Source organism: Natator depressus, chromosome 1, assembly GCF_965152275.1.
Source record: "Natator depressus isolate rNatDep1 chromosome 1, rNatDep2.hap1, whole genome shotgun sequence".
Classification (NCBI taxonomy): Eukaryota; Metazoa; Chordata; order Testudines; family Cheloniidae; genus Natator; species Natator depressus.
Window position 1 is genome coordinate 158,190,260 of NC_134234.1, and position 27,243 is coordinate 158,217,502.

General features: G+C 39.9%; 1 protein-coding gene across 3 annotated transcripts in view; it reads left to right on the top strand.

Moving 5' to 3' along the window:
• The first annotated feature begins 5,447 nt into the window (after window positions 1-5,447).
• The window catches only part of BRWD1 (bromodomain and WD repeat domain containing 1), a 120,498-nt gene continuing 98,702 nt past the window's right edge, over window positions 5,448-27,243 (top strand). For 2 of the 3 annotated variants that reach the window (XM_074969907.1, XM_074969899.1), the window contains exons 1-11: window positions 5,465-5,684; window positions 5,841-5,899; window positions 6,070-6,099; window positions 6,268-6,327; window positions 9,890-10,040; window positions 12,808-12,906; window positions 13,600-13,760; window positions 15,560-15,781; window positions 20,661-20,761; window positions 24,068-24,138; window positions 26,042-26,142. In XM_074969907.1, coding sequence (XP_074826008.1) covers window positions 5,630-5,684; window positions 5,841-5,899; window positions 6,070-6,099; window positions 6,268-6,327; window positions 9,890-10,040; window positions 12,808-12,906; window positions 13,600-13,760; window positions 15,560-15,781; window positions 20,661-20,761; window positions 24,068-24,138; window positions 26,042-26,142 — 1,110 coding nt within the window. In that variant the 5' untranslated portion in view covers window positions 5,465-5,629. Of the gene's footprint in view, window positions 5,685-5,840; window positions 5,900-6,069; window positions 6,100-6,267; window positions 6,328-9,889; window positions 10,041-12,807; window positions 12,907-13,599; window positions 13,761-15,559; window positions 15,782-20,660; window positions 20,762-24,048; window positions 24,139-26,041; window positions 26,143-27,243 lie in introns of those variants that run through there. The other variant, XR_012641736.1, reaches the window with a different exon arrangement.

Here is a 27,243-nt window from a genome sequence, read left to right on the forward strand (position 1 = left end):
AACTACAGAACCCAAACTACCAAAAAAGAAAATCAACCTTCTGCTGGTGGCATCTGCCTCAAATGATGAAAATGAACATGCATCTATCTCTCTGCACTGCTTTGGATTGTTATTGAGCAGAATCTGTCACCAGCATGGATGCATGTCCTCTGGAATGGTGGATGAAGCATGAAGGGACATATGAATCTTTAGCGCATCTGGCACATAAATATCTTACAATACTAGCTACAACAGTGCCATGGGAGAACCTGTTCTCACTTTCAGGTGACATTGTAAACAAGAAGTGGACAGCATTACGATTGGATGAACAAGAGTAGGACTGATTGGACTTGTAGGCTCTAAAGTTTTACGTGGGTTTATTTTTGAATGCATTTTTTTTTACATAATTCTACATTTGTAAGTTCAACTGTCATGATAAACAGATTGCACTACAGTACTTGTATTCGGTGAATTGAAAAATACTATTTTTACTGTGCAAATATTTGTAATCAAAATAAAGTGAGCACTATACACTATTGTTGTAACTGAAATCAGTATATTTGAAAATGTAGAAAACATCAAAATAATTAAATAGTATTCTGTTATTGTTTAGCAGCACGATTAACTTTTTTTAATCACTTGACAGCCCTAATTTACACCCTTTCTCTTCACACAGCATTTAATGGGTTTATAGTAGAGGTAAAACAAGTTTATTAATAGAAGTGCATGGATTAAGTGATACTAAATAGAAGGGAGTGAAGGTAGAATAGATTACAAGCAAATAAAAGTGAAAATGCATCTAAAACTTAAAAGCCATCTTACTACATTGAGATGGTTTTTCTCACCCAGTCTCCTAGGTTTTACTGGCTAGTGTTGCCAGCAGGCCCATCAGAGAGATCAGATCAGTTGATTCTTTGGGTGCTCCAGTGTAGGTGTATCTGCGCCCTCTACTTTTAAGGGAGATGAGGCTAGGGAGATGCCTGTGAGCCACTCATGTAAGGCCTCTAAGAAAAGGTCCACATGTCCCCATAGCGAGCCCCGGTCGAGCAGAAAACCATTTCTGGCTCTGTCCATATCTTTGGTATCAATGGTACCAAAGCCATCTAAATCTAAACCCAGGGCATGCAATGTATCGAACTGACAGGACAAGTCAGATTGCCTTTGTGACAGGTTGTCACTCCCAGGGTGCAGTCTGAGAGCCGAGAGAACCGCTGTGGGCTCTGACCCCCCTAGCTGGGCAGGCCTCTCGGGCTGTTGCCTTCAGTTTGTCCTTGAGTGGCTTAGATAAAGCACTCAGGTAACTCAACTGGGTTTGTGGTGTCACCTCCTGTTGTGGGGTGATAACAGGGCTCTAAGGGGCATTAGGGCTGGCCCTTCAGCTACCACTAAGGGAAAAATCTCTGACAACTGTGCACGTGGCACGCACAAACCTAGCATGGAATGGACATGAGCAACACATCTCAAAGAACAACAGTTATGGAAGGTTAGTAACTATTTTCTCAAAGGTATAATGAACCTCTTCCCACAACCCAGACTTCCCATTCCTCAATGGGATTTCAACCTACTGCTAAAACGGCTGACACAGTCCACCATTTGAACCTATGATCACTTGTTCATTAACTCACCTTTCCATGAAGATGGCACTCCTGATCACCATCACCTCTGCAAGAAGGATAGGGGAGATAGCGGCTTTGATGGTGCAGTCCCCTTTCACTGTATTCTTGCCTGACAAAGTCACACTTAGATCACATCAAAAGTTCACTCCCAAGGTGATTTCTGCATTTCACATGAATCAGCTTATTCAGTTTTCAGCCTCTTATCCTAAACATCAGGATAATAGGGAATCCTCCATAGGCTCAACATGAGGAGAGCCTGGGCCTTCTATTTGGACAGAACAAGAGCTTTCAGAAAATCTCTGAGAATCTTACTCTCCATTGCAGACAAGTCAAAAGTTACAGTGATTTCAGCTCAAAGACTCTCTAAGTGGGTTGCAGGCTGCATTAAACTTTGTTACTGCTTGTGTAATGTAACACCCCCATCTTCATGTGCATGCATTCTGAGGCCAGTCTCTTCCAGTCACCTTCTTGAAGGTATCCTATTATCAGAACTCTGCAGAGCAGCTACACCCACTTTTGCAGAACACTGCCACCCTGGGGGATTCATTTGCAGATGCCAAATTTAGTGCCACAGTACTATCATTCATATTGGACTTGACTGAAATCTTAGCTCCAGGGGTGGGCACTGCTTGAGAGTCACCTACAGTGGAAGAACACCCATAGGGACGCACATCATGAAGAATCATTGTTACTGCTCAAAGTTAGTAACTTCTTTCTTTGTCTCCTTTTAGATGAAGGATCAATACAGAGTCTCTGTTCCTTGCATTTCCAAAGGGATTTCTTTGCCTTATAAGTCAGGAAGGCTTCCTGGGTATTCAGTTTCTTGTGTCTCTGAGGTGCAGGAGCCATGTTCTCTGTTTCAGTTCAGGCTCAAGATGATCCCTGCTGGTTTAGCTTTGTTTACAGCTAATGTAGATTTAAGTAAACCCATTATTTTGTCTCGGACAGACCTGTTTATCATCTATACCTAGACTAGGCTTCTTTTGTTTTAAACATGTTCTATTAATGTCATGCAGAGGGACTTCATAATTTCACATATTAACACATGAATTTTACCATGATATTAATAACCATGTTGTTAGCTTTCATATACCTCACAAGTCATATTTTGTACAAATATTGCAGTAGTATGTAGGGTGTGAATACAGGGGTGCCATGGGTTAGAAAAGTATACCAAAAGAAAGCCAGATCCAGATTGGCTAAAGCCAAAGAGGAGGAATTATCACTGTCAACCACAAATGGATATGTTTGTAACAAAAACAATCCCAGAACTAAAACAAAAGATAGAATTGAGAATTGCAGAATTTTTTTGTGGCTGTGATATTTCCTTTTCTGTTATTGAGAATCAACTTTTCAAGCAATGACCAGCTGCCTAAGGCCAAGCTCCAAAGCACCCAGTCAAAAGCAGGTAGAAGGTGAACTGTTAGATGTGGTTACAGATGGCTTGAGGGTGGAAGCACACAACAAATTACATGGAAAATAATTTAATACTGGATGCCTGGAACAATGTGCATAATGGTCCAATGATAGCTAAATGTGCACAGATAAGGGAAACTATGGTTTATCAGCAGCTGATACTGTAAGCAATAAGAAGAATGGAATGTAGTGTGCTATCCTAAGAGAAGCCAAAAGAAACAGCAGATAGTATTCACCCAAGAGTTCTGAAGGAACTCAAATATTAAATTGCAGAACTACTAATTAGTATGTAACCTAGCACCTCAATCAGCCTCTGTACAGGATGCGTGGTGGATAGCTACCATAATGCTGAGTTTTAAAAAAGGCTCCAGAGGTGATCCTGGCAATTACAAGCCTGTGAGCCTAACTTCAATTCCAGGTAAATTGATTGAAACTATAGTAAAGAACAGAATTATCAGACACATAGATAGCACACTATGTTGGAGAAGACTAAACACAGCTTTTGTGAAGGGAAATCATGCCCCACCAATCTAATAGAATTTTTTGAGGGGTTCAACAAATGTGGACAATGCATACTCATGGAAGAAGTACGGGGAATAAACAGGAAGAACTAGAATGTTAGTGAATAAACACAACTATGATATAGTTGGCATCACAGAGACTTGGTGAGATAATACATGACTGGCTATAGAAAGGGGTGCAGCTTGCTCAGGAAGGAAAGGCAGGGGGAAAAAAGGAAGAGGTGTTGCCTTGTGTATCAAAGGTCTATGCACTTGGAGTGAGGTTGAGATGGAAATAGGAGACCGACTTGTTGAAAGTCTCTGGGTAAGGATAAAAGGGGTAAAAAAACCCCAAGGATGTCATAGCAGAGGTCTACTACACCTAACCAGGAAGAAGAGGTGGATGAGGCTTTTTTTAAACTAACATAATTATCCAAAGCACAGGACTTGGTGCTGATGGGGGACTTGAACTACCCAGACATCTGTTGGGAAAACAATACAGCAGGGCACAAATAAACCAACACATTTTTTAAATGCATTGGAGATTATTTTTATTTCAGAAGGTGAAGATAGCAACTTGCAGAAAGGCTTTCTAAATTTGATTTTGGCAAATCAGGAGGAACTGATTGAGCGTGTGAAAGTGGAAAGCTAGTTAGGTGAAAGTGATCATGAAATGATAGCGTTCATGATTCTAAGGAATGGTAGGAGGAAAAACAGCACAATAAAGATAAAGGATTTCAACATGGGCAGTAGGTGGATCTTTCCTTGGGGAGGCTAGCCCCTGGCTCCACCCCTTCCGTGGGAGTTAGGCATCTAAATACCTTTCATGATCTGGACTAAAGTACACTGCAGTGGAGCGTGAATGCCAGCAGCCTCATGGAAATACAGAATAGTTTTTGGATACTCAGGGGGAAACTGTGTGCTGTTGGTAACCCTAACTCAGGCAGCGTAGCAAAGCTCATATCCCTTGCATAGACCTTAAAGTGTCACAGACTCTCCCGATCCAAACCTTCTTTGTAAATGGTCATAGTTAAGCTAAAGGCAGAGAGTTGAGAGTGAAAAGTAGCGCAGTAAGGGACAGTGACCTGAACACGTTTGCAAGGCAAAAGGACATGGGTAGTTAGAAGCCCCGTGGGCTCTTCGCTGGGAACCCAGCCCAGGGAGGTGCTCGGCCCATCTTGAATTCTGGGACCCTTCAAGCGAGAACCAACCTGGAAGCAACACAGGGATGGACGGGTCAGAGAACGACCCAGCGGCGCTAGCTGGGCACCAGCGCCCCCTGCCTAGTTCTGGGGGGTTTGGTCCCGCGGCGGGAGCGCCCAGGGGACCCACTAAGAGGTGCCTGATTTAACATGGGGCGAGGGGAGGCGCCGTTGTCGCTCGCTCCCGTCGCAGGGGGCAGCAGCGCCCTCGGGGAGGAGACGCGCGTTGCCCCGGCCCGGGCCGCCACCGCTCACCCTTCCCCCACCCCCGGGGGAACCCTTCCCAGCGCAGCCTCCTGCCCCTCCGCAGCCGCCGGCCCAGGCCCCGCGGGTGGAGGCTGCCCGGCCCCTGCCCGCCATCACCAGCCCGTTTCGGCCTCCTCCGCCGCGGCGCAGCAGCTGCCGGTGCAGCTCCCGCAGGACGTCGCCCGGCAGCTGCACGCGCATCTCCCACTGCGCCTGCGCCGCCAACGTGCAGACGCTCCTTCAGTGTCTCGTCACGGCCTTTCTTCTTACGTCCACCTCCGCGGCTGGATCTCTCTTCCCCCTGCACCCATAGCAGCAGCGACCTTCCCATTAGCTCCAACACTGACAGGCCGCGGGCTGCTTTTTACCCCAGAAGGGTTCACAGAAGAATATAAACATTCCCCTCCAGCGCCGCCCCCTGTGTCCCCGGCGAGGGACTATTTTTTCATCCACCCCTCCCCAGCGGAGACGACAGCCTCGTCACTGCGACGGGTCGCTCCGCGGCAATGGCGGCCGGGCCGTGGCTGAGTTAGAGCGAGGAGGGGGAGGCTCGCTCGCGGTGGGGGAGGCACTGATAGGACTATGCCGAGCGGGGCCCTGCTCGCGCCAAACGCTGCCTGAGCCCGTGTCCTGCCTGGGCAGCGGTAGGAGCCGCTGGGCCGCCCCCGACATGGCCGAGCCCTCGGTCTCCTCCTGCGGCGGCTCCCTGCCGCTCATGGAATCAGGTAACAGCCGAGCGCGTGAGGGAGCCGGCCGGGCGCCGCCGGTTGCTGCTGCTCCCCGCCGCCATCTTCCCGGTCATGATTATGAATTACAGTCGCTGAGGGGCTCCCCCTCCCCCCCGCCTCGCGTTCATCGCTCTCCCCCCGTCTCTCTTGCAGAGCTCTACTTCCTCGTCGCCCGCTTCCTGAGCACCGGGCCCTGCCGGAGATCGGCGGAGGTGAGTCGAGCCCGGCAGCGCCGCGCGCCCCCGCCGCAGTCCCCCGCCGCCGCCAGGGGCTCCGGTGCCTGGCCCCGAGCCCTGTGCAGCTGCGGCGGCCGCTGGAGTGACGGCGAGGTTTGGTTCCCCCTCCCTAACTCGTGTGCATCTGTTTCTTCTTTCCCCTGCAGGTGCTGGTGCAGGAGCTGGAGCAGCACCAGGTCTGTGTGTGTGACTCTCTCTGTTGTCTTTCCCCCTCTCCTCGTGCCTTTTTCCTTTAAGTTATTCATCTCCTTTTAAAAAAAAAACCAACCCACGTTGTTTTGAATTTGATCTCCCCTCACCCTTTCCCCTTTTAATCACTCATTTTTGTTTCTTTCTCAATTTAGTTGCTTCCTAAAAGGTTGGATTGGGAAGGAAATGAGCATTGTAGAAGTTATGAAGATTTGGTGAGATTTAAAAACAATGTTGAATTAGAATAATAATGTTAATGTTAGACCCGCCACTTAATAAAAAGAGCCTTTACGTTTATTTTTGTATTTCACTCTGGGTCTGGGAGGAGACAGAAGGGTGACTTTTAGAAGGGGTGTTTGACATCTTTACCTTAAACTAACAAACAAAAACATAAGGGGCTAGGGGTGTTTTTAATTGGAGGATATTGTTATGTAGCACAGGCGGGGCTGGAGGTTGTGCCACTTGCCCTTGTTCCTGCCTACCTATGGGGAAGAGCCAATCTGTTAAGAGGTTTCATTTCTGTGTTTCACTAGGAGACTTGTTAAGCAGGTTTTGATTGGATGGTATTTATCTTCTATTTGGTTTCCTACATCTGCTGCTTTCAACAGATTAGAAAACAAAATCACTGGTGCAGAAATTGTGGATGGGGATTTGTAGTGGTGTCTTTCTGATTTACTGGCCATAGTGTGTTCTTAATAATCAAAATGTTCCAAAAGATGTCCTTTGGCTCAGGGCTGCACAACTTGTGCCAAATTAATTGCACTAAATGTATTTACATCTCTACTCTGAAATTGTTGTAACTGTTCCTGGTGTTCTGTGTTACTGTTTCTAAAATACTGCATGATAATGTGTGGCTATGTGGATACAAACTAAAGGGAGGACAGCATCAATATAGGAAGTCTGTAGTTCAGTTTATATTACTTTTTTTAAAAAAGCTTGGAGTAGTTAGTTACAAGTGATAAACCAGCCTCTGAGTTCCTCTGCTAATCTTCGGAGTTTTACTATCAAATTCTGTTTTTTTCCTCATATTTTCCCCTACTTTGACAAAGTAAAGTGGTATGTGACTGAAGGTACAGGGGAAAGAGTGATATTGACTACACACAATTAAAAAATGTGAAAAATACAGTTATAGGTTAAAAACAAAAAGGTAGCCACAAATGTAATTTTGGATTTGACAGCTCTCTTATTTGAGCAAATGTATATAGTACTGCTTTAAATCAGTACACTGAAGGACGAATCCTGCTCACTTTACTTGCATGAAGTCAACAGGATTACTTTCCAATACTGGCCTAAATTTAGGTGAGCACAGAAAGTTTTCTTGTAAAGGACGTATGTAGGCCCGATTCTTCTGCAAATGTGGTGCTGGCATATATATTCCTATGCTGAGTCTCATTGACTTTGGGGCTTCATGCATCTGTCTATGAATGTGACTTTGTAGGATTGGAGCCTTTGTGTGTGTGTGTCCCTTCTCCCCTACAACAACAAAAAAATTCCTCTGTATGCTGTTAATAGTTTAGGTTATCAAAATTTCTGCTTTTTATCATATCTTTTTTACTTTGCCATTTATGCTGTTTAGATACTTTTAATTGTCTATGTGTAAAAATAGGCTTATCAGTTTCACACTTTTGGTTTTGGGTTTCAGGGACAGCTGGCAAACATTTAAGGCCCAAAACCTGCAGTGTTGACCATTTGGGTATATCCCATCTCACACCAAGTGCTCATTACAGAATCTGAGCCTGAGCTTAAATAACTGCTGTCACAAAAACTCAAAACCAACCATTAAAAAAATATATATTTTATTAGGCTTTTTAAAATTTCCTTTAACGAGACTTGCATTGGGTATAAATTACACAAAGGTAGTATCTCTTTTTATAAACTGTATTTTGTAACTGTGCTTGAAGGGGAAAATTAAGCCTTCTACTTTGAAGCATCTTGGTCAGTACTCTTGTGTCTCTTTACAGGATGTGGCAAACATTCTTCAATAAATAAGATTTAAGTATACTTCTTGATCTACCAAATATTGTTTCACAATCAATCTTAGTAACATGATTACTGTATTATACATTCAGATATTTTTCAGTGTGCAGTAACAATGACTTTCACTGAATTCATTTGTCAGGTTTTCAAATACAAAGTAATGAATAAACTTTATTTCAGTGTCTTGAGTAATCACATTTTTTCTTCAGGCCAAAAAACAATATAAATATTATGGTTTTAGAATTTTAAAATGACACTACTTTACAGCACTGGATTTTTTTAAAGCTAATTTAATGTCACTAACTGTCACTAATAATAAATAGTAAAAATTCCATTTAGTTGTCCTGTTTACGTTCTGCTTACTACTTGTATTTATGTCAATTAAGTCACCTTAACATTAAGTGAGTTCCACTTTCAGATTCTTAGTGCTGCAGTTTTTGGGCTTTAAACACTGCTGGGGATTTCTTAAAATTTCAGTGTAAACAATCATTTTTATTTTTTAAATTACAGAAAATTTTCTGTTGGTCCTAAGTTTTATAATTTATTTATTTGAAAACTTAACTTTAAGGTAATTTGGGTGTAATTTAAGTTGTTTGCCCTTTTTAAATATACAGAAGTCGAGCCAGTGGTTTTGGTTCTCACAACTGTAACTCATCCTCCATGTACGTATGAAACGTATATGCAGATTAAGACAAGTAATTGCCAAATGGGTGTACAGCAATAGTGTGTGAGGGTCTGATTTTTACTTTTCTGATTATGGGACAACTGAGCCTCAAGTTAAGGTTGACTTATTGATATTTTGATATTTTTATCTTATGGGAACACTAATTCATATTTATAAACAAAAATGTGGCCAATTTGTGGAGGTTGTGGGAACCCCAACTTTGACTCTTACTCTAGTAGGTTGTCAGTCATGAAGTTGTACACATGTTTTTTGCAGCAAACTTTGAAAAAATGAAAATATGAGAAATGCGAGTGCATTTTTGGTTGCAAGATGTTGTGCTTGTGTACACTTGGATTCTAAATTAACTATATCTGAGGATCCTTTGTGAGTGGGTAAATTACATGATCTTATTTCCCTAAGATGTCTGTAGAAACTTTGGAAGTTTTGCCATTGAGTCAGCGTGAGTAGGATTGTTTGCTGCATTTCATAGTTTCCTTGAAGAATCCAGTGCTCTTTCCAGAGGAGCTAGGTAGATGACTTGAGCCTTAAGTGATGTCAGTGGACTACAACTTTCCAGTTTGTACAACTCTTACTCAGCATTGCCAATTATATTCATTTGTCTCTTGTGTTTGACCATAACCTAATTTTTTTGGACCTACAGTAGACAAAAAATGAGTCAAGGAGCCTTAATATTTTTGTGGAGTGTTGGTTAAATCAGACCCCCAAAAAAGTGAGCATGAGACATGATTACATCATGTAGAATTGAAACGCGGAAATTTGTGTCCATCTGGAGCAAAGTGATGATGTTGCTTATCTGAAAGCTTTACTCTTAACTGTAGTAAAATATCTTTTGTGGAAAATACTGAATATGAGAGGGTGCTCCAGTCTGAGCCATTTATGTGAAGTCTGTATTTTCCATAGTAAGATGCTGATGTATAGTATGTCTCTCTACAACAGCTTTCCCATTCCTGGGTAATTCACTACTGTAAAGATCAGAGTTCATATAGCTGATTCTGCTCTATGAGTTATAGAATATAAATATTTAGGCACTTCTAAATGTTAATGTAAATACTGACATACATAGAATCATCTATTTTAGATATATCATATTTGTTTTAAACTTAAATTCTTATCAGGTCTTATCCAACAAACATGTGGCTCCAGATCATTTGTTGCAAATATGCAAGCGTATTGGCCCTATACTGGATAAAGAGATTCCACCCAGCATTTCACGAGTGAATTCCTTACTTGGTGCAGGGAGGCAGTCATTGCTACGTACAGCAAAAGGTATTGTTTTATTTTTAATTATTTAAATTTTTGCAATACTGTTGGGGGCGGGGGGAAAGGGAAGCCTGTCCAGGGGTTTGAGTGCTATTGCCATGTATTAAAAGCAAACAAAAGTAAACCCCGCAAATTTTCTAAGACTAGGAGGGGAAACTGAAACAACGGTGGCCAGTTAGGGCTTTACAGATCAAAAACAATGGACTGACTTTACCCAGAATCCAATAGAGAGCAAATGCAGAGATATCTCACCTTGTCCACCTAGTACTTTCCAAATACTTTGCCCAGTGTGTGGATAGGGGCACAGATGAGGGCTAGCTTGCTTATGTTCAATCCAGATAAAGAGGAAAAGGTGTTGGTAGGATGAGGTAAAGCAACTGGAAGATAAGTCAGTGATTATATGTGTGCCTTTACTCTGGGTATGTACCTGCTGGTTGTTATGAGCATTTGGTGTTTGGGTACTGTTGGATTCCCAGCTGCTCTCAGTGACATCAATGACCAGGACAGTTTTTTTCATTTGCACTTGACCATGAGTTGCGTTTCTTTGACCCGCACTTCGCTAATTTGATCCATGCTTTTGTTGTTGTATCAGTTTAATCTTGAGGTATGCTATGCATGGAGATAAGTGTGAAACTTCACTTAAGCCAGCTTCTTCAGTTTCTGAGCAGATTAAGGTGTAGTTGCACCTCCAAAAATGTAAAAATAGACATTTGGTGTTTATTGCTAGATTGTGAATGTAGGTGATTAATGTTTAATTTTTGAGCAATGTTGCACAATTGCTTCTTTCATAGAAGCTGGCAACTTACTTTTCCTACAGAAAGGCATGACAATCTCTTTCAGAGAGGAGGGACATGTATCTGCCATCCAGTGAAGGTAGCCAGTGCTAATCAAGCTGTCTATGACTGAACAGATCCACTGATTGAAAATTTGTGGATGTTATGGAAGAGGCAAAGAAACCCTCTTCTCACAGTCATGACAAGATGTTTTAAAAAACACAACCTTTTGCTACCTGTCAGATTGGCACAAGACTGCTGTCACCAGTGCTCTACCTGTCTTTAATCCCACTTCAGTTGTTGATGGGTCATTCGTAAACATAGTGACCTGCGAGAACAAAGTGGGGGAATGCCTAAAAGCCACTTAATAGTTGAGGACAAAATATTATAAAATCCAACCCAAACCCTTCTTAGAGTAGTTTTTATTTGGAGTAATGTTCTCCCTTGGAGCCTTTTGGAAATGCTCTGGTTTTATGTGCCTTCGTGTACCATCAAGAGTTCTTGGCTTCAGCTGAGGTCCATTCCAATCTCAGTTTGTGGAGATATCTCTCTGAGTATCTGCATCAGATCATGATGGGGCTTTTCAGTATATCAAGGCACTCTGTACACAAATGCCAGTCCCTTTTTGACTCTGCTTGTGGATCTCAAGGGGGACAACATGGTAGTGATCCATTTTTTGGAGTAGGAGAGCTCCTGCACTTTGTGTTTGACAGAAATGGCTCACTATAACGCCACCAATTGTGCCAAAACCAGTCCGGCAGTGTCTTCCCATTCTCATTTTAGTAATACATGTGAAGTCAGGGGTCTCGTTCCTGATAATGGCAGTTTGACAGTAATGCTAGGCTGGTGATTAAGTAATCAGTAAGACCTTCAGGTTTTTCCAGAATATTTGTGTGTGTATATGAAATTCTGTGGGGTCTGTATTTTTTAACTGAAAAAAACATTTTATGATGTGGAACTATTTTAGTGCATTTCCCAGTTACCTCTCTTCTGCACTTTACAAGCACCACAGTGAATGAGGCAGTGACTTTGCGTTTGTTGTGAATCAAACTTGCTGCCATTTCAGCACTCGACCTGTTAAAATAAAAAACTTTTAATATTGGGGAAAGTCTCCTCTCTTCCTGTAGTCAAACAGCTGACCTGTTGGAACAAATTTAAAAATAAATAAATAAATAAAAGCCACCTTTGGGCAGAAAACAATCCTATAAAATTTCAGCCTAAAAGGTGGTAATGTTGGAAAGATATAAAATGGGTAGAATGGAAATGCTTGTGCAACCCGATCTGTAGTACTAGCTACTTACATATAATGTGTGTAAAAAAAAAAAAAAAAGTCTCTTATGGTGATATTAGATGGACAGAGTGCAGCTCTTTGAGGGGGAACTTCTAGTTTTAAATAAATCTTTAAGTGCTTCCATTGTTTTGGAAAAAGGGACCCAAAATACTTTTCAAGAATAGCCTGGATATATGTGATCTTATTTTTATTATCTGTAAACGGCCATGAAGACAGATGGTGCTAAAAATATATTGTGCAAGAAAACTTTATACATTGACTTCGAATAGCCAGAGTTTTGTTGCTTTATTTATCACAACATCAGTAATGCAAATAATAACTCAATTAGTAAATCATTTACTGGAGAATGTAGCATCTGTATTTTGTGCAGAAATGAGTAGGTTGGTACTTCACAAATAACTGAAGTCCTCTGAGCCTTTGGAGCAAGTGACTATGTGTGTCATTATCAAACATCCCTTGCCAGGACAGTATCATAACCTGTCTTAAAACTAGGCTTTCAAACTGTTGTTGGAAAGTTTTAGGTTGTGAGGTTCTGAGCTCCTTCAGCTCTTATTAAACTTAATATTGTGGTACGAGGCCCTTTGGCAGGCTTATTCATTACTATTTTTGCTAAACTTTATAATGGATTTTAGAACAGTAAGGTTTGTGTTGCTTTTCTGAAATGTGCTCTTATGGGTAACTTTCTGTGCAAATAATATTGATGTTAAAGATTGCAGGAATACTGTTTGGAAGGGCTCTGCTTTAGCTGCTCTTCGTAGAGGAAGACCTCCTGAAATTCCTGTGAACTATGGCCCTCCACCAAACCTTGGTACGTAGATGATAAAATCACTTCTAACTTCAGTGTGATATGTATTTCTTCACACTTATACTCCCGATGCTTCTCTTCATATAAATAGTGATGGAAATTGCATTTAAGAACCAGCTCTAGAAGTTTACCTATAGAATTTTCATATTACTTCAGTGGGGCTCTGCATGATCACAGGGGTCCACCCATGTAGAATTCATTGCAGGAGTAAGATGTTAAATTCTAAATGAAAGTCTTTCTGCTTTAAAAAACCCAGCGTACTAATAAGCAAATAGAGATACTTATGGGATCTGCAAGTCAGTGGTGTTTGGTTAAAAGGACTCTGTTGTTTACCTAATTTATGAAAGTACATGGCAAAATACAAGGTAGAAGATGCTGTCTGTTTTTGTAAAAAAAAAACAAAAAAAAAAACTACTTTATTTGGGGCGAGATTAAATTAAAAAAATGCCCCACTTCTTTGTAACATAAACCCACAAACTCAGAATAAATTTTGGAGTTCTGTGCACAAGCTAGAGAGTTACTTTACTAAATCCAGTAATCTGTTGGTTATGGAAGCAAGACAGAGTGGCTATCTACAGGAGACCTGTTTTTTTTTATTATTATTATCTAGGCCCCCTAGAAATAATTTTTAAACATGGCTTTTCACATGATTTTTTTTTGCTTGCATTCTTTAATCTATTTGTATTTCTGTTTTAGTGGAAGTAAATCGTGCAAAACAATTAACTGGGTATGCAACATATAGAACATCATTTCCAGGAAGTATGTATCAGCACATAAGGATGCATAGGCGGATTCTTGGCCATCTCTCTGCAGTCTACTGTGTTGCATTTGATCGGACTGGACACAGAATATTTACTGTGAGTTTATGTTGTGAATGATGGGTCTTCTAGAACTATTTCTAATCGGATATCGGGAAAGTAGCTTTTAAATGCTCAGTATTTATACCTGAAATATTCAGACCTCAAAATTTAAAGTTTAGAAATAAAAGCTAATTATCTCCTGCACTTCATTTGGGTGAACTGTTTGGCATGTGTATGGAGGGGGGCATTTTTGAACTCTGTTAGCCGTTATTCCTTATTAGGTACTGATATCTACATACATGCTTTTTTCTCTGATACATTTCTGTTTTGGGTGTTGCATGTTTGTGAATAGTGGAGAAGGCGGCTGGTTTTATGGGATGGAGCTTTTGTTTAATAGCCATTATTTTGGGGATTGGTAATGGAGGGAAAATTAACAAAAAGTCAGTTATTTTGATGTCATTTCAAATGTCTTCTGCTTGTTTTTGATATCAGAAACTGCTGTTATCTATTTGGATGAAACTAGGTACTGTGAACTTCAGAGTAAGCCAAAATAACAAGGGATCACTTTTGTGTCATCAACCAGGCTGAAACTAACTTTTTTCCACTTAGGGCTAGATTTAACAAAATAATTTAAGCAGCTAAAATGGAAGTTAGATACCTAAATCCAACATTTAGACACCACTGAGATCCTCAAAACCTCTGCTCAGCTGGTGTCTAAAATTCCTCAGTGTCTCTGAGTTCCCACCAGCAGTGTCCCTTAGATGCCTAGGTTTCTGCTAATGAGTATGCACACACTCATTGTGCCTCTCTCCTGTCTAAACCCCAGCAGGGTCTTCAGACTGGGTGTTGCCCCACTTGTGAGGCTTGATCAAGTTATTCTCAGAGCTTGCCAGAACACTCTGTCAGTGCTGGAAGGGAGTGGTGGGGCAGGGGGAGGAGGAGGAGGCAGCCTCTCTTATAATCTTATTCCAGTGACTAGGGCACTCAATTGCATGTGGGAGTTCCTAGTTCATTTCTCTCCTATACCTGATGTGGCAAAGAAATTTGAACTTGGATTTCCTACCTCTCAGGTGAGTGCCGTAGCTCTTGGATTATACTTATTTTTTTTCTTCTCTTTTTGGCTCAATGAATATTTAATTATTTATGCGCAATGGAATAGCCTCAACAGGAGAGATTGAGACCCACACCAAAATACTCTATAGTCCAGTGGCTAGGACTCTCACCTGAGAGGTGGGAAATCCAAGTTCAAGTCTCTACACCGTGTTAGGCAGAGGGGGAAATTGAGTCTGAGTCTTCCACACACCCCGGGTGGGTGCTCTAACCACTGGGCTAAAAGTTGGAGGCTGCTTCCTCCTCCCTCCCTCTTTCCATGGCTGTTTCTTGAAAAAACCAGTTTAGGCACCTAACTCCAGGTGAAGGTTCATGGGTGAGAATCCCAAGTAGAGAGAGATACCTAATTCGATTAAAGGGGTGGAGCTTAGTTCACATCCTTCTCAGTATTTCCTATTGGATAATTTAAGATGCTCTCCACTGTGTGCTCGTTTTTGTGGATTCCATTCTTGGGTGCTTAATTCTCCCCTTGTTTTATAGTAGCAGCCTAGGTGCCTAACTCAGGGCTGTGGATTCCAAGGGATGGCAAAGTGCCTATGTCTTTTTTGTGACTCGAGCCACTATGCAATATGACTAAATTTAGGTTCCATAAACACCAATAGCATAAGCAAGGTTTAAGAGAAAATCTTAATTTTCCAGACTCAGAATGGAGTTCATCATCTTTAAAGACAAAACTAAAGCAGACAGTATCTTGAGTATTTTATAAACTTGAACTTATGCCAGGTTCTGTAACCGTTTTTTCTTAGGGTTCAGATGATTGCTTGGTGAAAATTTGGTCTACTCACAATGGCCGGTTGCTCGCCACACTACGAGGTCATTCAGCCGAGATTTCAGATATGGCTGTGAATTATGAAAACACTATGATTGCAGCTGGAAGCTGTGATAAAATGATCAGGGTATGGTGCCTGAGAACTTGTGCACCAGTTGCTGTGCTCCAGGGACACACGGGATCCATTACATCTTTACAGGTATATTTCTAATTAATGGGCATGTCTATCCTTCGTGTAGTAGCTTTGTGTTATCAACATCTAATCGCACATAAGCATTAAAACATACTTATACCGTAATGATGTTTAGTTTTATGCCTTCAAATTCATTGTAGAAACCACTGACTGTTTTTTAGTGTAAAACAGAAAGCAACATGTTTTATTTGATCTTGTGGTTTTATTTCGCTGTTAGTAAGAATTGTAGTATTGAATAAAAATCTAGTATCTTCTTTTGACAAATGTGTGTAAGCGAAAAGTATTGTCCAAATAGAAACAAACAGCAATACTGTAAAAGACAACATTCAGGAGTCAGATTTATTATGCTGTTCTCTTACCTCAATCTGATTGATACACCCTACACTTCTAACTCACTAGAATTTTGGCTGATGATAGTGTTTTTTAAAAAAATTCATGCAGTGCTTAAATACTGTGAAGGTCTTGACTTGAGGAAAGTACATATAAATATTTTTATAGGCGTTCCAATAAATTGAAATGCAAGACGTTCAAAAAGCAAACAAAAGTTCAGACATTAAACAGGTTACAGAGTAGCAGCCGTGTTAGTCTGTATCTGCAAAAAGAACAGGAGTACTTGTGGCACCTTAGAGACAAGTCTTGTGAAGAGAGAAGCCAGTCAGCCCCATGTGGCTCTCAAATCACAGAATTCCATTTATAAAAAAAGCAAACTTGAAGGCACTAGACTGGCTAAACCTGTAAACAAAATCTGAGATAAATTGCACAAAAAATCTATCCTCAAAACTTAGGTCAACAAAGCTAGGGCATTCAGGGGTGTGGAAAAATCTACACCTGAATACCGTAGCTGTGCCAACCTAATCCCTGGGGTAGACATAGCTAGGTCAACCAAAAAAAAGCTTTTACATTGACCCAGCTACTGTTGCTTTGGAAGTTGGAATTCTTACAGTGACAGGAAAAACCCATTCGGTAACTGTAGTCTGTGTCTATGCTACAGGGTTAGAGTGGCATAGTGTTACCAGATTTACCTGTTACTTTGGGGTATGCTCATTTATTAGGGTTTCTCTTCGGGGGGGGGGGCTTCTGTAATTCTATCAATGTACTGCTTGTGTCACTTGTGTTCTCATACAGAGCTCTATTTCTCCCTTCTGAAAGTTCCCTCCCAATGGAGCTATCCTGCAGGACCTAGGTTCCCCAGGGTGGGGTTCTTCCGGCCCTAGAATCAGATGAACGAGAACACACACACACATTAACACAGCGCGTCTGAGAAGACCAGGTTAATCAGCACTCCCAAGCTAACTCCTTACATGTCCCTGGACTCAGTAGGCTGAGTCGAGTAGCATTTCCAAGCTGTCACCCTCATAGGCCCTTGGATTCAGCGGGCTGGGTCAACAGCACCTCCAAGGTGTCACCCTCATATGCCCTGGGCACTGCACCAGAATAGAGTACGCCTGAGCAGCCTGGGTCGAGCAGCACTTTCAGTCTGCCACCCTTATATGCCCCTGGACTTAGCAGACTGGGTCGAGCAGCACTTGCAAGCTACCACCCTCATATGTCCAAGGTTCAGCACATCCCTATTCCCACTTTCACATTACAGTTGTTCTGGTAGTAACCCACTTGATGAGCAAACCACCCAGGATTTTTGGGCACTGCAGGGATCTTTATCTTAGGTATGAGGAGGGTTGCCGCAGAGCAAATGAGGAAGCCAAAAAAACACCCACGGGGCGGGGGAAAGAGAGAGAAGCAGCCAGCTTAACCATGAAAGTTATTTATTGCCAGGTAACTATAGGGGAGCCAAAAAAACAAAACAGTTATAATATTAAATCTAACTTAAATTTGATTATAAAAGTCAGGTTTAGAAAACTATAACTGATCACACAAGTGAGGGTCAGAAGGCTATACCTAGAGAGAGAGAGAGTTGGGTTCTCATCACTCCATGAAGCTTGAATCGATCAGGATTTCTAGGTGGTGGTGGTAGCTGAGGGTCCGGAATGCTGGAGACCTGCAGAGCCCCCAGCATGATCAGTCAGGAGAAGATTAAGTCCCCATGGATCTAATGCAGATTTTGGATCCAGGCATCAGAACACTTGAGCATGTGTAGGCGTTTTTGTAGGGAAAGAACAGTGGTTCAGGGGAGAACACTAGATTTGTTTGTGGGTAAACTGATGGCTCAAGGGAGTATACCAAAGTTGTTTTGTTCAGGCTAGACAATAGGAGCTGATCATTCCTGGCAGTGGGCGGTGTTCCTTCCAGGGAGCCCACAGTGCAATTAGGCAGCTTCAATGTTTTGGATACCATTAAAGGATTTATTAGTACAATTGGTCTGATAACTACTGAGCTGGGTGTGTGCTGGTGTGGGTTCATTAACATCTGGAGCAGAGATCCCCATCATGCAGTGCTTTCCTGCTTTTCTGGTCCCATAGTTCAGTGTGGTTCTTGCCTGGAAATCTCGGTTCTCCATTCTGTATGCTAATGGAGATGCATCCCTGTCCCATCTTTGATGCAAATGAGGCTAGGGGAGTTTTCTTAATCCTGTCACCCTTGTCCAGAGGAGTTTAGGTGTCTTCCCCCACTGCCTTCTGATCTGCTTTGGTTCAAGCAAAGGCTGGGTGGAGGGGGAAGGTCTTCTGTGGGTCAGACAGGCTGGGTACTGCACTCTGGTTCCCCAAGAACACAGAGCTGATAGGTAACAATAGCTTCAGTTCTGTAGCTGTGCTACTGTAATGCCTCTAGTGTAGACATGACCAGGGATGTTTTTGTGTCATGAGTCAAGAAAGCTAAAGAGAAATTAATTCAGTAATAGCAGTTAGACTAGTCATAGGATGCACTAAGATTATCTAACCTATAGGAGGACAAGTACCTGACTCTCTCCATTGGTGGCCAAAGTCTAGGGAAATTCTGCTGCCCGTGTGATAAGAGCCTGGATTTAATGGCTCTGTTATGTTAATACCCTCTGACAGTGAAAATTAGTTACTACTTTTGTATTTTGAGACAAATAACTCCTAACCAGTACAAATTTTACAGCAAATGGAAGTTCTGATAGGTTGGAGGGGGAGCGGCAGTAGAGTGGTAGGTAAATGTGGCAAGTTATTTTAAACTTTGTGGCTTTGACATGACTGAATTTTCTTTCAAAGTGTATGTTTGGTATTGACATTTACTAAGGTCAGAATTTTCAAAATTATAGGTGCCTAAAGTTAAGAATAGTTTTGATTCTTTTTTAATAAAAGGACAATATTAGGATAAAATTTACATATTTCATTTAAAAGAAAATATATTAATACTGAAGGATACAAAACAAAAATAAAACTCCTATACGCATGAAAACACGCTACCTTAACTGTTTATGTCAACATAAATTATTAAAATCAATACTTTAAAATATTTAATCTACTCTTGTCACTTACATTGTTTCCGTTTCTCTCAGTTTAGAGTAAAAATAGACTAATCAGTTTCACATCCCTCTTGTATGTTAGGATGTTGGGAATATTCCTTTCAAAGAACTATTTCTCAGGTTTAATATTAATTTATTTTAAACTTACCTGTATAAAGTATTCTAAAACTTTATATTTCAGAATTAAATTGATTTGATAATGTGTTAAGAAAAACACCCTAAGCTTGAGAAACAGCAAGCCACAGTTTCTGACTTTACCTTAAAACATGCAACCATAGGACTCTTATTTTGGGAACAAACGACGCACAAGTGTATTCTGTATGTTCTGTTGTGCGTAGTAGGTAATCCACTCTCTAGTTTCAATATATAATGTACTTTAATGTGAGTGCTGTGTGTTAATCATGGTCTTCCAAACTTTGCATATTTTAGGACCTTGTAATTCCACTTTTAACAAATCATACAGCAGGTTATTTATTAGAAAATGTATACAATTTGCCACCAGTGCAAGCTGGTTTGGGAGAGAGGAGTGGAAGGCTGGCATCTTTACCACCCCCTTGTCTTACAGAAATCAGTAGAAGATGAGCTCTCTTTCACCCAATTCTGTTTCCCTACAGCACTCTGGAGTTGAGGTTCCTTCTCATTCCTGCACAGTTTGTGGTGCTTGTAAGCATGGCTTTGTCTCAGCGCCCATTATCCCTGACTTTTAAAATGCAGAATGCGAGTAGGCTGGTGGACTTGTTGAGTATTTGTACCTGAGACAGTTGTGTTGAATTTTCTTGTTGGCTGTAGCTAAGCTTTGTAATTTTAATGCTACTTTTACAAAATTACAAAAGGTTTTTGGTGTTGGGAAGAGTTGAAAAAAGTTAACCACTATGTATGTTGCTTTTCATATCTCCTGTGTAGCTATTTTTAAATAGGTAGCCACCTATGTAGCTTTGAATCAGTATCCTTAAAGAAAAACATCAGTATGTGAACTTACATGTACAGAGCAAGTACCTGTAAATGGTTAAACAATGCTAGTTTGTGTGACCTGGTTAAAACAAAATTTATAACAAGTACCTGCTTAGTGCAGATTTCCTCCACTGTCTTTAGAATTCTGTGTTTGCTACCTAGAATGATTCACTGACAAATTTTCAGTGAACTGCGACAGTCAGTTGAGTTTTTTTTTTTAAAAGGAGTAAAACATCTCCTGCACTTGCTTCTTTTTTTCTTTTTAAATATAGTCATGGCTGGAATACACAAGATAAACCCAACTTAAAAAGGGAATTTAAGACGCAGACCTTCGATTTCAGGACTTATAACTTTGTGTCAACAGTTGAATTTCAACTGTTCCCATAATTCATTAGAATCTAGAATAATTTAAAAAAATTATATGAATTTGTAAAAAGTTAACTTATTTCCTTACTTATAAAATAATTTCAAACAGGGAACATTGTCATTAAAAAGAAAAAGTTGGCAAGTTTTTATCTTAACATTTCTTGTGTATGGCTTTAACTTTAGTTTAGTCCAATGGTCAAAGGCTCCATGCGCTACTTGGTATCTACTGGTGCAGATGGAACAGTTTGCTTTTGGCAATGGGATGCAGATTCCATGAAATTCAGGTATGTAAGTGGGTTGCTGTTGAGCTCTTCAGATGTCTCTCCTTTCTTGATTACAAGATGGCAGTTATTTTGGGGGGTGTAAATTGACTTGTTACGTATAAATAATCTTTTGATGTTTACACACAGAAAGCTTAATATCCCACACAACAGCCTACAGAATATTTTAAGTGCCATTACACACTGCATTCATTACAAAATTGTGATTGATTCATTGTCCGGAGGAACAAACAAACCAGTTCACTAGCTTCTTACGACATCAGAAATGCTGTGGGAAAAGTAAAATTGAAAATCTTAGTATATTAGACCCATATCGTAAAGGTATTTTTGCTGTCTTTGAGTTTGACAGTCCTGTTGTTCTGGGACCCCTTACTTTTGTTCATTTGATGAAACTTGTGTGAAAAATGTATTTAAAAGATGCTGCTGTCATTCAATTCATAACTGCCACAATTTACTGTTTTGATATGCAGTTTTTTTACTAAATTAGTAATTAGGCTATTCCTAGTACTAAGCAGGAATCCATGATCAGAATATATTTAATATTATTCCATGGAAGTGTTCATAATATCTAATACAGAATACTCAAATTTGTTGAACTGTTCCAGTATGTCTAATGTGGAAACTTCCAATACTTGAGCAAAAAAGTCTGTAATTCAGATTGTGAAAAGAAATCACTTATGCCTGTGCCAGTGAAGGCAGTGTAGTTGCAAAGGTGTTACTAAGGCACAATTTGGCCCAAAGAGCTTTTTAATGATACATGACACAGAAAAGTCCCAGGTTCACTCTCTGTTCCCAGTTTTAGTTTATAGGGCTAGTAGTTAAAAAATAAGTTTAAAAAATATATACAAGTAATATTTACTTCTATAGTGCATTTCAACTGTAGATCTCAAAGCACTTTACATTTAATGTTATTGTGTCCAAAATCCCCAATCAGGTTTTGGCCCCCATTGTGCTGGGTGATGTACAAACATAAGACACAATTCTTGCTTTATAATATGAGGGGGTTTTGTAAACAAAATACATGTGTTCTGGAAGTCATTAAGGTATTTAACATGGAAACATATAATGCCGTTTTTACAGTTAATTTTTGGAGTAGAACAGCCTTTCAGTTGCAGGATTTTTTTCTTAGTTGACAAAGTTGGGCATATAACGGACTTTTTAAAATCTTACCTTTTCATCTCTCCCAGATTCATATTTATCAGTATCTGTTTCATGAGTGATTGCAGCACATGCTTAGCTGGTGACATTGCATCATCCCAGAGCATGAAACCAAGCTTTTTACTCAACAGTTGCATATCTTTACAAAACTTTGATTTTTAAATCTGTTTTATACCTCATAAAATTACATGAAGCTGCAGAATCCTGTGACATACCTTACCCCTGTAGGCCAAGCTCCACACGTGGTACAATGTCACCAGCATAGCACTTACTGGACATGTCATGGAGTGTGTAAATCAGATTTGCAAAGGAGAGAGAACCCAAACTGTGGGGAGCGCCATATTACCTCTGCTATTTTAGGGTGTGTATTCATAAATTTATGAATATATTTAAAAAAAATAGGACTGTCAAGCGATTAATCTGATTAATCGTGCAATTAAACAACAATAGAATACCATTTATTTAAATTTTCAAATATATTGATTTAAATTACAACACAGAATACAAAGAGTACAGTGCTCACTATATTTTTTATTACAAGTATTTGCATTATATAAAAACAAAAGAAATAGTAGTTTTCAATTCACCTAGTACAAGTACTGTAGAGCAATCTCTTTATCATGAAAGTTGAACTACAAATGTAGAATTATGTACAAAAAAACCTGCATTCAAAATAAAACAATGTAAAACTTTAGAGCCTGCAAGTCCTCTCAGTCCTATTTCTCTTTCAGCCAATCGCTCAGACAGACAAGTTTGTTTACATTGGCAGAAGATAATGCTGCCCGCTTTTTGTTTACAATGTCACCTGAAAGTGAGAACAGGCGTTCTCATGGCACTGTTGTAGCAGGCGTCGCAAGATATTTATGTGCCAGATGCGCTAAAGATTCATATGTCCCTTCATTCATGGGGACATGCGTCCATGCTGATGACGGGTTCTGCTCGATAAAAATCCAAAGCAGTGCAGACTGACGCATGTTCATTTTCATAATCTGAGTCAGATGCCTCTAGCAGAAGGTTGATTTTCTTTTTTGGTAGTTCGGATTCTGTAGTTTCTGCAGTGGAATGTTGCTCTTCAGAGACTTCTGAAAGCGTGCTCCACACCTCGTCCTTCTCAGATTTTGGACGGCACTTCAGATTCTTAAATCTTGGGTCAAGTGCTGTAGCTGTCCTTAGAAATCTCACATTGGTACCTTCTTTGCGTTTTCTCAGATGTGCCATGAAAATGTTCTTAAAATGAACAACGTGCTGGGTCATCATCCGAGACTGCTATAACATGAAATATATGGCAGAATGCAGGTAAAATAGAAGAGGGGACGTACAATTCTGCTACAAGGAATTCAGTCACAAATTTAATTAGCGCTTTTTTTTTTTTTTTTACTGAGCTTAGTCAGCATGGAAGCATGTCCTCTGGAATGGTGGCTGAAGCATGAAGGGGCCTACACATTTTTAGCATATCTGACACATAAATACCTTGCAATGCCGGCTACAAAAGTGCTATGCAAATGCCTGTTCTCACTTTCTGGTGACGTAAATAAGAAGTGGGCAGCATTATCTTCCCATAAATGTAAACAAACTTGTTTCTCTTAGCAATTGGCTGAATAAGAAGTAGGACTGAGTGGACTTGTAGGCTCTGAAGTTTTACATTGTTTTGTTTGAGTGCAGTTATGTAACAAAAAAAAATCTACATTTGTAAGTTGCACTTTCACAACAAAGAGATTGCACTACAGTACTAGTATGAGATTAATTGAAAAATACTGTTATTTTTACAGTGCAAATATTTGTAATAAACAGTATACACTTTGATTTCAGTTACAACACAGAATACTATATGAAAATGTAGAAAAACATCCAAAATACTTCATAAATTTCAGTTGGTGTTCTATTGTTTAATAGTGCGATTAAAACGGATAAATTGTGATTAATTTTTTTGTTAATCGCATGAGTTAACTGATCAACAGCCCTAAAAAAAAATATCAAACAGCTTACTGTAATTCCGACTTCTCACAAAGAAAACATACACACTTTAGATCCTCAACATTAGTGATTGTGCATGTGTTTGTGGCAATGTGAACTCAGATTTTGGAAGGTTGTGTTAACCTTTAATCTTTACGTTGCATGTCCTGATTTTTCAGCAACTTTTTTCTTTTAAAGTAATCGGCCAGTGAAGTTTACAGAGAAATCCAGGCCTGGAGTTCAGATGCTTTGTTCTTCTTTTAGCATTGGTAAGTTGTATGCATGTTGATATTGGTCATTTTTTCCACTAACATACAGAAACATTCTGTCAATTTCAACTGTCCTACATTTGTAATAAGTCTTATAATTCCTCTCCTTACACTCCAGAATTGGATGTAAGGATCCATATAACTTTATCCTGTTCTTCCTACAAAACCTTGTTTTATAGAATCATAGAAATGTAGGGACTAGAATGGACCTAGAGGTTATCTAGTCCAGCCCCGAGGCATGCCTAGACCATCCCTGACAGGTGTCTGTCCAACCTGTTTTTAAAAACCTCCAATGTGCAGTCCCTGTCAATCTCCTGCAGAAGCCTGTTCCAATGCTTAACAAATCTTATAGTTAGGTTTTCCATAATATCTGAATCTACACCCCTGACTCCTTCAGACTTGCTCCCAGATCCCTGCAGTCATTGCTGATCTGATTAGGGTCATACCTGGCAGTATCATAAGCGTCTATGTGGATGAGCAGCATGGGGTAGTTGTCAGAGACAGATGAACCTCGCAACCTTTCCATAACACCTTGGATGCAGGCTCTGGGCAGGTAGGGCATCTTCTGGGACAGCCGATCAGGCCAGCAGATGGATAACGTTCAGCATCTGGGAAAGAATGGACAAAGACTTTCTTAACAAAGAACTTGTTGCAAGGTCCAGTTGTAAGTTACTTTGCCCTCTCCTGTGCTGAGCTCATCAGCTACTTCTGGAGCACTCTTCCTAGTTGGGCAACAAGAGTGTAGCTGTAAATACAATGTTGGGCTCTTACATGACATTATAGAACATGTCTGATATGCCCTGTAGATACCTCCAATCTAGAGAACTACATGATCTCTTGCATTTTCAGTGGGGGGTGGGTGTGTGTGTGTGTGTGTATGTGTATGTGTATATATATATATATATATATGTATATATATATATATATATATATATATATATATATATGCTCTGTGCGTTCAGTAATGTTCTGAAGATCCATCACAAAAACAGTAGGTTGGCTGAAGGTATTGTGACAGATCTGCTGCTTCCTTTCTGGCTTGTGACTGGAGGGTGATAGCTCATCCAGGCTGGGGAAGGCTCTGTAGCCATTAAGAGGACAGTTGGAGACCTGGCGGGACAGCGCTGAAGATAGCTGTTCCAGATGGTGACTGAGCTGGGGTTTCTGGAGTTGGATTCATCTGTGTTAAGAGAAACAGGATACATGTACATAATGTAAATAAAATACACAGTGTGAGGTCCTATCAGTTTTTCTCCAGTAACCAAAGCTGACCAGCTGTAAGGCCCTGAAATTGACCAGCATTCTTATAAGGGGCAACAGTATATTTAAAATGTGTAATGTGAATTTATTGGCTTTGCATGCACTTTGCACATGGCTTAAAGTGTTGTATGTTTTGACTATGCTTCCTTCAGTTTCCAGTGATTGGATGAATCCTTTATAAATAAAAGCAGGAGAATGAAAAATGTGTTGTCTAGATGTTTTTCACCCTTTTACTGTTTCCCTGCTATAAAATCTCTCTGCTTGACCCTTAATTTCATTTACAATATGTGGGTATTTCCAGTGAAAAATTGCCAATGTAACACACTCTTTTGAAGTATGGAGAAGTCTTTCTACTCTAAAAACAGTATATAATTTTAACTGCAACCTTGTTTTAGAAAGTTCTCATTATTATAGTGTCCTTTAATCTTTCATAGTAAAATTTAGTGATTTTACTTTTTTATTATTTATGGCTAAAAAGGATTTTTTAAAAAAATGAATTTTCACTCCACCTTTGTATAGTGGTGGGAAAACAGCAAGAAATTTGACATTTGTCAGAATTTTAATCTATCATGTTCTACCTGATATTGTAACAAATTAAAATTCTTATCTGTGTCAGCTTTTTAATTACTGTTTGAATTTTCAGGTGGTACATTTCTAGCAACAGGCAGTACAGATCATGTTATCAGGATGTATTTTTTTGGCTCTGAAACACCTGAAAAAATAGCTGAACTGGAAAGCCATGCTGTAAGTAAGATTGTTAAATCTACAAGTCACCTATTTAAAATACTTAAAGAATTGTGTTGGGGCTTCTAGCAGCATTCTAGATATGGCTTTAAAAGTTTTCTGGATTAAAATTTTGCATACTGGTGTGAAAATCTAAGTGACAGTAACTTGAAACACTTTATATGGGTTAAATGAATTGAGGGAACATATCACAATGATGTTCTTTTAAGTATGTTTTATTTTAGGTATGTTTCATATGCTAAGGCCTCCTTATACAGTTCTGCAGGTGTGAAGTAAGGTAAATGTTGTTCTTGTTTTAAGGCTCCTTTACACTTCTACACTCTACACTTTCACCACAAATGGAAGTACACACTTCTGTCTTGCATGTTTAACATAGGTTCTACTGTTAAACATGCAAGACAGAAGTGTGTACTTTCATTTGTGATGCGTTAATAAATATAGGTTATACATGCTAAAATGATTATATTTATCACCTATGGATTTAATCTTGCAATACTGTATGCTATAATTTGAAATTCAGTGACTATTTTAGATCAGAAATACAGTTTATGGGTATTTTCAATAAATATTTCTTCTTACAACATAAGTACTAGGGTCACTGAAGGCCACTTGAGTTGCATTAGTTTGACTCTTTGTATTTGACAGGACTGCTCCCAACATTGCTTTCCCTAATGGCTTATGTAACCGACTGAGTATCTTCAGTGATGGTGCCCAATTTTCTCTTCAATTGCTCTTACTGTTAATAACTTAATGGCTAGCCTAAGTATTTTCTAACGTGTTCCATGCTTTTAAAAAAAAAAAAAAAATCCTTCCTTTATAGATGTTCTCTGGGGCCTGATTCACATTTATACTGCTCTGGAAGTGTAAAGGAGCCTTAAAGCAAGAATAAATTACATTTACCCTTACTTCACACTTGCAGAACTGTAAAAGGAGGCCTTAGTGTGAGAGAATTTGGCCCCTTGTGTTTATAGACATTGTGATCTTGGGTCCTCTCCAATACCATAAAAACTTAGCTTCTCTCCTTTGGTTCTTGTAAGTGTTCTTACTGCCTTATTTGGTAACTTGATTTAGTGTTCCTCCCCTGTTTATTGCTCATCTCCT